The 11,373-nt window shown below is 45.3% G+C and overlaps 1 protein-coding gene across 1 annotated transcript; it reads left to right on the top strand.

The window, feature by feature from the left end:
- The first annotated feature begins 93 nt into the window (after window positions 1-93).
- Window positions 94-9,459, top strand: LOC136437179 (uncharacterized). The gene is made up of 16 exons (XM_066431662.1): window positions 94-105; window positions 555-735; window positions 1,055-1,216; window positions 1,474-1,634; window positions 1,987-2,184; window positions 2,541-2,641; window positions 2,823-2,941; window positions 3,414-3,553; window positions 4,163-4,270; window positions 5,022-5,183; window positions 6,031-6,102; window positions 6,415-6,550; window positions 6,951-7,090; window positions 7,686-7,808; window positions 8,321-8,455; window positions 9,043-9,459. Exons 1-16 carry the CDS (start codon window positions 94-96, stop codon window positions 9,136-9,138), a joined length of 2,046 nt encoding a protein of 681 aa, XP_066287759.1. The 3' UTR covers window positions 9,139-9,459.
- Window positions 9,460-11,373: the final 1,914 nt, after the last annotated feature.

An 11,373-nucleotide genomic window follows, 5' to 3' on the forward strand; every position in this document is an offset into this window, starting at 1 on the left:
TTGACTTACTGACTCATGTCGAGTGTTAGACCTCCTTCGCCACTCGAACCACTCCGTCAGCCCAGAACCCTCTGTCCTCCATTGCCTTCTCCAATGCCTCAGAGGGTAAGCCACACTGTCCTTCTGTAGTACTCATATACTTACTTAGTACATTATCTATATAACTATAGGTTTAAGCCTAGCTTTATGTCTAAACAGGGGGTGTCCCTGTGGTGTAGTGGTCTGTTCCTCTGCTACTCTGCCACAGCTGGTTCAAATTACTTGGACCAGAAGGACTAGGGTTCAAGCCCTAGGTAGGACACCTCTGGACAAGAGGCGCATTGAGTCATACCAAAGACTTAATAAAAATGGTACATACTTCTGAAACAGTATGGAAGTTAAACACACTCCACTGCCAGTGGACTAGCCCCCTGCTGCAGTGATTGCACCACAGTGTGGCCCCAGGGCTATGAAACGGAGATGGGCACCGCCCTATACATCAATTATGGTGTGGGAGGATTTTAACTTATGTCTAAACATGTAGCAATGACAGTACTTCGCGGGAACTCTACGAGGTAGCCGTCTTCGCCACAAACGCCGTGCTGGACGAGTTCTACCGCGGGACGGACGGACCGGAGGCCCGACTGTCCCGGCTGCCCAGGTGCCTCCGCGACAACGACCGTTTGTGGCCGTCAGGGGGCGCTTCTATCCAGGCGGATTTGGTGCGGCGGGATTGCGGCACGACGTTTTGCTATGGTGAGTAGTAAAATGTTGATGCATACTGTAAATGTTAAATCTTTTGCGGTGGTTGTATTTTTCTTGATTTCCGCGGCCATACGTCCACCGCTCATTTTGACACCGTTGCTCATCTGTTACTACTGTTCATTGTTTCAACCGCGAATTAGGAACACTGCGAAAACCTGCCTTTCTCTCGTACCGCGAAATGAAACCGCCGCCAAAGAACACCTCTAACTCGAAAGAACCATTCCCAATCCCAGGAGTACCAATAGGACCTCATAATTCTCTGTCGCCCTCGCAACCAGTCATCATAACTTCCCTTTTGGTTTCCCCCTAGGCCCAAATTGCCCTGCGTACACCGTACGGAGTAAGGACAGACGCGGAGTTGAGCGGCGCTCTTACCCGACCGTCGGACCGTTCATGCGCGCTGAGCCGCTGACGTGCCAGTTCGAACGTGCCAGACAACAGGGACAGAAGATCATGTTCCAGACGTTGAAAGGTAGAGGCTTGACGTTCTCATAGGCTTTGATATTTCTGCAAGAAACAGTTGCCGTATGCTAATTTTTCCAAATGCCATACCGAGTTGGGTATGATATTTGGCATTTGGTTAGGTGTCGGCAAAACAACGGACACTTATGACAATACAACAGAACTTTAAGCTTTCTGACCTCGTGTTATGGGCATGCAATCGTCATCATTTTTATCATAGATTTCCCTTTTTTGTTTTGAAAATGTTTTATTCTAATCCCAACCCAGAGGAAGGTCTGACGTCACCAGGAGGTAACTTTTCCCGGTTCGCGCCGACTGTGACATCGGTTGTGCAGGCCAGACCGGGGCGGGGTCCGTGCAGCCGGACCTACACGTCATACATGCCCGTACCGAGGGACGTCATCACCAGAGTGGCGCGGGAGAAAGCAGTAAGACAAGATTTGTGTAACATACTGCATATATACACACACACATACACGCGAGCGCGCTCTCTCGCTCTCTCGCTCTATCTCTCTCTCTCCTCTCACTCTCTCTCTCTCTCTGTCTTTCACACAGGCACACGCGCATACACAGACACACCTACAGACACAAACACAGAGTGAGATACAACACACACACAACTCATACATATACACATGACACACAAACGCATATGCAGACACATGCACGCGCACAACACACACACACGTAACGGTAGTCATGAAATTTAACGTAGAGTTTCATCGGTGTATTTAACGTAAAACGGAGGTCGGCAAATATCTTTTCTCTGTTCGTTGTCAGGAAAGTTTTGGATCTGGATGCCAAGCCTTGTCCGGCTACGCGATGTGTTTCGGCGGGCACGGCGGTGCGGAAACGTCGTTCGAAGCGGGCCGGAGACTGAGCAAGGTTCTGGCAGACCGTAGAGAGCCATTCTCTGACGACGCCATGGTGGTGGTGGAGTACCACGTGCAATCTCGTATCTTTGACAGACACAACGAGGTAGGTGCATGCTGATTGTTTGTATGTTTGTTTTGCATAACCAGTAAACATGCTCTAGGCGTAACACATCAGTTTGCAAAAGCTGCGTAAGACCAGGCTGTAAAATTCGTTCCACTCACACCGGGATGGACCCATACTCTTTTCGATAAGTGTGGTGGGTTCTTACACGTGCTCACGGGGCCTAATGCTTTGCATCCCATCTGATAGGACGTCCCCAACTGAAACTAGGTACTCATCTTCATCCAAGTCGAGTGAGACACACAAACTAAAAGCAATACCCACTGCCAATGGATAGATTTAAGATGCTCCTAAACATGCCTTTTAGTAATTTCGCTGATGTGTTGTGTTGGCTTCAGGTGTTTATGGAGACCCGAGACAGTGAGAACCGGTGCCTCCGCGCAGGCAATCCAGGTACACACGACCACCACAGCCTCGACTTCAGCCCTCCCAAAGACTGGTACGAAAGCTCTTCAAGAAAGATTCTCCCGGACATACCTCCGGTTGTAGTAGGAAATTAAAATTGCGCAACCATACCTGAATACCTCCTTCCCTACCTAGTCCCTTGACCTGGCCAGGTCGTTAGGCGGACAACTAAGTTTCAGCTCAGCTCTGATATGTACAAGTATTGCCCTCTGTAGGTTTCACGAACCGGACATTAGGAGCCCTGACCTGCCGCACCCGTGTGCCAAGACCCCCTGTCCACTCCGTAAGCTCACCCGAACGTTCGACTACTTCCAGGAAAACCACTACATCAACAGTACGTAAGACTGTAAAGGCTGATTTCAGCTCCTCTCTATTCAAGCTTTTGGTGTCATTGATTTCTGGGTTCGTTTATGCCCAGTGTTGGTGTGGCACTCTAATTTTTTGATACACGTCATTCTACCTTCTCCATTTCTCTATCTCTCATAGTCTCCAGTCTCCTGCATCTCTCCCCTCCTCTTCTCTGCTTCATTCTGTCCTTCCCTTTCCTCTACTTTCCTTTCACCCCTCTATCATTCTATTGCTCTCTTGCTTTCTCTCTCTCTCAATCTATTTCCTCTGCTTCATTCAGTCCTTCCTTCATTTGACCCTTTCTTCCATCCCTCTATTCTTCATTCCGTCTCTCCTTCCCCTTTCTTGCAGATTTTGTCCCGAAGTACAATTTTGTTCATCATAGGCCGTATTGATGAATATAGAAACGCGCGTCTATACAACTAAAATATTTGTTGGATTTCTCTGTCAACTTTCAGCAAGATGGGTGTGTACCCAGGAGAGGTCGTGTGAGGCCGCGTCGGGACGCGACAAGGCGATGAGCGGCCTGTTGTTCTACTTTAACGGCAGGAACGACGAAAGGGATGCGATAGAGATGATGCAACCCGTCCTAACCATAGTTAGTATTGGAGTTTGTAGGGGTATATTTCTGTGTGTGTGTGTGTGTGTGTGTGTGTGTGTGTGTGTGTGGATGTGGATGTGTTTGTGTCTGTGCGTATCATCTGTGTATCATCAATATTGTAGGAACGACGATAGAGATGATGCAACCCGTCTTCACCATTGCAGGTATTTTGAAGGATGTTGAAGGGACATGTTTCTGTGTTCGTGTGTGCGTTTGTGTGTACTACATGGACGGCAGGAACGGTGACAGAACTGCGAAAGAGATGATGCAACCCGTCCTAACCATTGTTGGTAACTGACTTAACGTGAAGTTTATGCGCGTCGATATATATGTCTACCAGCGTGTGAGTGTGTGTATATGTGTGTGTGTGTGTGTGTGTGTGTGTGTGTGTGTGACTGAGTGTGTGCATGTGTTTTTTACCTGTGTGTGTGTGTGTGTGTGTGTGTGCGTGTGTGTGTGTGTGTGTGTGTGTGTGTGTGTGTGTATGTGTGTGTGTGACTGAGTGTGTGCATGTGTTTTTTACCTGTGTGGCAGAATGACGACAGTCATCTTTTATAAAACGACCCAGAAACAGGACAGATTTCACGTGTTGTACTATTTTTACAGCACAATGTGACGGAAGTCAGCTCGCCGGCCTGCGACAAAATGTTTACCGTGTGTCTCAACCTGCCGAACAGTTACCACGACAACCCTCCCAGAGCCGTGGACACGCAGGTTAGTTACCACGACAACCATTCTCGGGTTAGTTACCATGACAACCCCCCCCCAGGTTAGTTACCATAACAACCCTCCCAGACCCGTAGACACACAGGTTACATCGCAGTGAAAGTGAAGCCTAACCATTTCCAGCTCACTACAAAGCTAATATTCCACTGGTTGTTATGTGGAAGACAAGTCTTGCGTACCGTGTGTACATGTGAATTGTAACCTAGCTTTCAGAACCAATGATATCTTTTACAAGGCAAGGTGTAGAAGTGAAAGGGAACAGCTAGTCTTGTGACGGAAAAGACAGCCGATGTGTATAAGGTATGCAGGTAACTTTGATTTCAGCACCAAGGACAGAGGGTGCTATGTACATTCTATATACCTTTCACTGGTTATGACGGCCAGACACACGCTATGTACAGTGTAGTCAGGCTAATTGTGCTGGGAAAATCCCGCTGGGTCTGCTCGATGAGCACAATGAGCATAATAAACAGTGGACCGCTGCCTTAAGGCCGGCGTCACACTGCAAAATACGCCCAAGTCTGGGGATTTCTAAATTTGGATACCTTCTAGCGAACAAAAAAAAACTAACTACTGAAGCTCGTTGACTTCGACTGCATGGCATGGGTATATAAGACTGCATGTCTGTTTAGTGGACTAAACAGTGGACTACTACTACTATGTCTGTTTAGGTCCATCCAAAGGCACTGACTTGTACACCAAGTACGCTTTAGTAAGTGACGCCATGTTTTAATTCCAGGTGTACATTTCCGAACCTGTGGAGAAACTGGAGTTTTTCAGCCTACACTTCAATACCAGGGTGGATGGCTTGTCACGTGACCAGTACGTGTCCGAGTTAGCTCATGACGTCACAACAGAAATGGACTCCATGCCGGAGAACTTCGACGTGGGGTGTGAGAAGGTGGGACGTGGTTCATACGTCAGACATAACTGTCGTCATTGCAGTAATGGTGGTTTATTGAGATGCCCTTTAGTCCACATGGGGCTAGTCTTCCAGGGTTCGTACATTCATATATACATGCATAAATACATACATACATAAACGGTGGTACACAATATAAACAATGCCATGGTCCAAATGCATACATATTACACATCAACGATCTAAAATCATTCGTCTTTCGACTGTCTTAGTCTTTTGCTTCTCGAGACTCCAGATTTAAACTTCACCCTACTCAGGACTTTGTGTATGCCGCAAAATAGCCCTAGCCTGAGTACAAGCCTCCGTAGTGACCGCTGGCTCAAAAAAATTCGCTTGCTAACCACGGAGTCAGCAGGTTAGTAAACGAATTTTTTTTTGAGCAGGCGGTCACTACGGAGGCTGGTACTCAGGCTAAGATAGCCCTGCGTAGGAAGATGGATTTCAACAAGAACTACAAATCTTAAGAAGCCCCTGATACAACTGGCTGAACGTTGTTGTGACAAGCTCTAACTAAGTGGGTACTCATAGCGACCTGACATTACTGTGTGGGTGTAGCCACGAGTCATATCCTGGCACTCAGCTACAATGCTACATACATTACATACTAGTAACTTCCATCTTGAATGCTACCGCTGTAATACTCACATAACTGCGGACGCACACCGAGACCAACTCATTACAATACCCTAGTTTTTACGGAGATCATGATTTGGTACTTCAACGCCTCCTATCGTAAACAAGAAGTACTGCATCAATCTGTGTCTGCATTTCCAAACATGTTGAAACATTCCAACTCAAAGAGATGTCTCCCTTGTCTCCTGCCCAGGAAATGATAGCCGAGCTGCTGTTTATGACGGCAGAAGAAGAAGAGTGGCATGAGCTTGCTTTCTTCAGAAAGGTAGGACAAAAGAAAACAACAGTTGGTCACGGCATGAGATAGAGGGGTCACTGGTTCGATTCCTGACATTCCAGGCTAAATATTGTGTCATTGGGAAAGGTATTCTATACGACTTTCCTCACTCCTCCTAGCTGTAAAAATGGGTATCTGAATTTGGTTGGGGAGGTAAACGGCAGCAGAGGAAGAGAGGTGGACTCCACCTTCCAATTCCGTACCCTATACACCTTGGACTAACCACCCACTGCCCTAATTATAAGGCCTCAAAAATGCTATAGGACTACCTTTAGTTATCTTTTTATCCTTTTTCTACAGCTACCGACGCAGCTGTTCCCCCAGGAGAACAGCCAGGCTGATGACGTAACGTATGACGCGTGTGAGAACGACGCGTGTTTCGTGCACGAGAAAGTGCGAGACTGGGGCGACTTTACGGAGTTCAGGTTTAACATAGGTAACGATAATTTTGGTTGGTATATCAACAGAAGGATCCCTTCTTTTCTAGCAAAACTTTATGAAACTCATAAAAGGAATTAACTTTCGAGTTCTTGTTTAATTTTGACCAAAGAAACACATAATTCAGGAGCATATGTGTAGTGTCTGTGTGTGTGTATGTGCTTGTATGTGTGCATGTGCATGTGTGTGTCTACGTGTGTATGCATTATGTGCAAGAAAGAAAGTTGAATTAACGATCATAACAACGTCCTGTGACCTAATGCACCTCTTGGTTTGATCATCAATAGCAGTGTAACGTTACCTTCGGCTACAGCACCGAGGTGAAGTAAAATCAGCACCAAGGAAAGATCCTTCCATAAAAAAACGTGTCTATATCGTGCTTTTTTTCTCCCATATAGGGAAGTGGGTCTGCATGACAACAGCCGGATGTGAGTCGGGCAACCCACGTGACGTGTTCCTGGCGCTGACGTCATATTTTGGCGGGAAAAACGTCGCCGGGAGAGGGCTGGGGAACATGATGGCGCCGGTCGTCATGCAGGTGACGTCATTTTCTTATCTTTTATTCAAACAGGACTACAATCACAGTCAAGCAATATGCTTATATTAACGGCAGAACTGAGCAGACAACACCATCATACTATACAGACATTAACATGGGAACATCCGACGCAGAACACGACGCAGAACACATTGCTGACACGACCAGTGTACTGAAATGGGCTGCAAAGTTAAGTGTATCATCATCATCATCAATCGACGTGCTAACGCACCGTCGGGGTTATGCCGCCCCTTATACGGGGTGATATACTCTTTCGTTGGCTGATACACGACGGGGATGCGCCAGTTAAGTGTATAGCAATTACCACAATTCTGCCGTCTTGTTACGTAAAAGGCTGTCTGTCTTAGATCCTTGTCGGTGGTTGGTTCGGTCACAGCCTGCTTGAAGATACTACATCTACATTTCGATACCCCCAAATAGCCCCTTCAGGGGAAAAGTAGGGGGGAGTAGAGGTCTACTACGACACGACCGCCTACGACGAATGATGTGATCGCACCGTAACCGAAGCCAGGTACTCATTTTCACCTGAGTCGAGTGAGGGAATAGATGTTATAATATGACTCTCTGTTTCCAGTACAAGAACATCTCTGGTGAGTCGGAGCCGTTCACAAGAAGCTGTCACGAGGAGCTGGAGGCCTGCGCGCCTCTGCCGAGATATTACCAGAGAAAGAACGCGCCTGCACCGACCGAGGAGGGGGTAAGGGTTTGAAAGATTACCTACGGTTTACAACTTAATTATTCTTTCCCCTCGTAACATTTCATCAATTTGGTATCTGATAAAGCTGGTTTTGTTCTTTTACTATTGGTGCAAGTTAGGAACATTGATAGACAGCAGCGGTGGATCAAAGTTTATGGCGCCGCCATCTCTCTTAAGGGGTTAATGTGTGATTTGCGACACTGGTGCGTTTAAGAACAGAGTTTGAAAAAGATACCCATAATGCTTACTAGTATTTGACGAGAGAGGGTCGAAAAATAATGCAAGTTGTATCATGCGAGGTTTGTTTTTTATGAAATGAGTTGTCACTTATACAAATTTCTTAGTCATATCAACTCAGTCGCTCATACAGATCTGAACAACAAATCGAAATATTTCAGTCACATCTTTTTTGTGCCAAATTTCAATTAATTTCATTAGAAAAACGAAACTGCTATGATGCAACTTGTATTACTGTTTGACTCGTCTTCGTACATGATATGTCTTCCCTTTAGTTGATGCTGAGACAAGTTGTCACTCCCAGTATGTACATCCTCGCACTGAAGGGTCACATCACTTCCGCACAACTCAAGCTCGAGCTGGAGGTACTCAAACACAAACTACAGGAGACAGGCCTACAGTTCGATAAGGTATGTCCTTACTTGCAAACCACATTAAGCATGCGTGATTTAATTGAATGTACCCGATAATCTAGTCGTGTTCGGCTCTAGCCAATCTTCGGGTGTCCTCGGTAACCGTTCGTATCCTTTGGACTTCTGTTTCATGCTTTAGCGGATCGAATATTTCATGAGCCTGTGTGTGATTGATGGGAACATATTGTGGACTGAGTGCATAGTGTGTGCTTAGATTGATTGTGTGTTATGCCAAGGTCCCAACCCGGGTAGGTGACGGGAACGAAAAGTATGATATAAAAGACAACAAAACACACGCAAAAGTTGCAAAAATGAATCATGAGCACCATTTGTGTATATTCGTGATATGACTTTATAATTTTCGTTCGCACAAACAGCCCGGCCGGGCCCCGGTTTAGAAATGTGACCTTAGCATTACCAAGGCAGCAGCGATTTCAACAAAAAGTCGGTGGCCTACTGCCTGTGATTGTACTTGCAGGGCACCGCTCGCGATCTCTGTCGACAGGGACTCAGATCGCGATCTCTGCCGGTAGAATCACCGATTCCACAAGATCGCAATTTCTGAATTGTATATATTCTTACAGGACAGGACGTTATTCTACACGTACGATGAACCGTTCACTGTGGTGGACAGGAGGGTAACGTACACCGGCTTCTGGAAGTTACAATCCGTGGGATGACCGGGAGACTAGCAGCCCACACTCTCGTCGTAGCGGTCGTCCGCCTCGTAAACGATCGTCGCAATTTCAAACGGTCGTCGCCATATTGCTGACCGCTCTATACCATATCTGAGCGTTTCATAACTTTTTGGTGGCTGACAAGAGGAAAAAACGTAACAGGTTGATTGCAAATGTACGACATTATGGTGATTGATAAAAAATTTCAAAAAAATCATTTTAAAAAAGTGACCACCTAAACCCTGTTGCCTTACCAACTACTACATGAAATATCACGGTGTGGTCGGAGCGTGTTAATACATTAATTTCAAATTGACGGAGAATGATATAACGGGGGTTGCCCGAACTTCGGACGCGCCCTAACATCGCATGGATTTTTTACTGATCTTATTTTGCATAAGTACGCCGTGTTTGTGTCCAATGACTAAGCTGATAAGGAAGGTAAATAAACCAAGTTCATGCACATAATTGTCATTTACATTCAAAACATATGTGTACATATTCATTTCTTGTTTTGTCGAAAAGTAGTATTTTGACAATAATGATGGTAGCGCTGAGTAGAGGGTCACTGCGTAGCTAGACGGCCCGGCACCTAAATATACGACCTGTGCCAAGCAGATACATAAGTCACACAGCTATTATACACATAAGAAAAATAACTTCATAAAACACTAAAAATTTGGGTCTCTAAGTGTTTGTTGAGAAGAAAACCGACCAAAGAAAAACAACGTAAACATTGCTGTCGTCTGACGACGTTGTTTTCCCGCCATTTTTGGGGGCTGCGATGGTGGCGAAACGATTCAACGCACAGTTTTGTTACGCTCTAACATGTGATTGGTACCGTCTATGAAAAGGAAACTGAATACAGAGATGGCGAAGATATTTCCCAATAAGTAGACGGAGTATTGTTGATGTCAGCGGTGTCGTTTATTCGTAATGATTTCGTAAGTCGGGCCGTATTCAATACGTACGTCGGGCCGCGTAGTAGCCTATTTCCCGTGGAAACATGAACTGGGATGCGCTAGATATAGCCCTTCTCACATGACGTGAGAAGTGCACACAGTCAAAATTTTCTGGTCAAAAGAAAGCTAGAATATAGCAGACTTCAAGCCTAATTTACATTTCCCTAACTTCATCACTAACTTCCGAAGAGAGCAAAATTACCAAAGCGTAGGAAGTTAGGCACACTATCTGGCGTAGCACTAAATCAGAAGGTACATTCGTGAAAATGTCTCACAGCGTCTTCCGCATGTAACGCGGAGCATGAAGGGCCCACGAACAGTATGAATACATTTTTTGTCCAAGTATGGTCTTTAGATGAATGTGTTCAAAATTCATTCATTAAAACATGACCATTCTCTGGCAACCAGCAATGGAGCGCCGTGAGTTCCAGCGCGTAAAAAAACGTCCGATATTTGGGCACCCCCCGTTACATGCTAAAACACGTAAAAGGCGACAAATATTTGCAAGACGGGAATTACCCTCGTCGAACTACTCTTTATCAGGCTCCAATGGGTGCTTGAATAGCAGCAGAAATTGGTTAAATGGGGTTCGCAATATCAGCTTTCACCGTACGATGTCTTTTGTACCATGTATGTACACTGATATATATGTTTATAGATTGAAAAGAATTTAATCTGTATCTTGATTGTGTTTTGTCTGACCCTTGCCCCTTGTCCTCAATGAAAAGCGGCCTGCAGACTGTTTTGAGCTTCTTGTGAACAAACAAGGTTCAAACAATTACAACTTGTAACTAAACTCTATGTATACCAATGAAGAGAAGGGTGTTTTGGAAGAGTTTCGTATAGGTTTTAGATAGTTCTTGTCCCGCTGCACTCGGGAAAAACTGACGAAATATTCACTTCTTCCTAAAGCTATTCGATTTTTTTTTGTCTCGCCCCGAGGTTTCCTTCGATCTTGTAGCCAATCTGACTCCTTTAGGCGAAAGGGCTTTTATTTTGTAGAATTTTCAGCTTTCCGGTAAAACGTTACAGCTTTCTAATAGACTTGTTTTGCGTTTTTTTGTCCGAGATGAGTTTCTTTTGGAACTATTAGATTATAGTTAAAATCTTTTTGAAACTGAACATTTTCAATTGTCTTCATTTATGGCCCACATAGCTATAAGCTACCAACCCAAGATTTTAACTGTAGAAATTATCCACATACAATTCCATCCAACTATAACATACCTGTCCCGGGTGCTGAATACAATCCACGCACATGTAAATAAACTTGACA

The sequence above is a fragment of the Branchiostoma lanceolatum genome, chromosome 6 (assembly GCF_035083965.1).
Source record: "Branchiostoma lanceolatum isolate klBraLanc5 chromosome 6, klBraLanc5.hap2, whole genome shotgun sequence".
In the NCBI taxonomy this organism is placed as follows: Eukaryota; Metazoa; Chordata; class Leptocardii; order Amphioxiformes; family Branchiostomatidae; genus Branchiostoma; species Branchiostoma lanceolatum.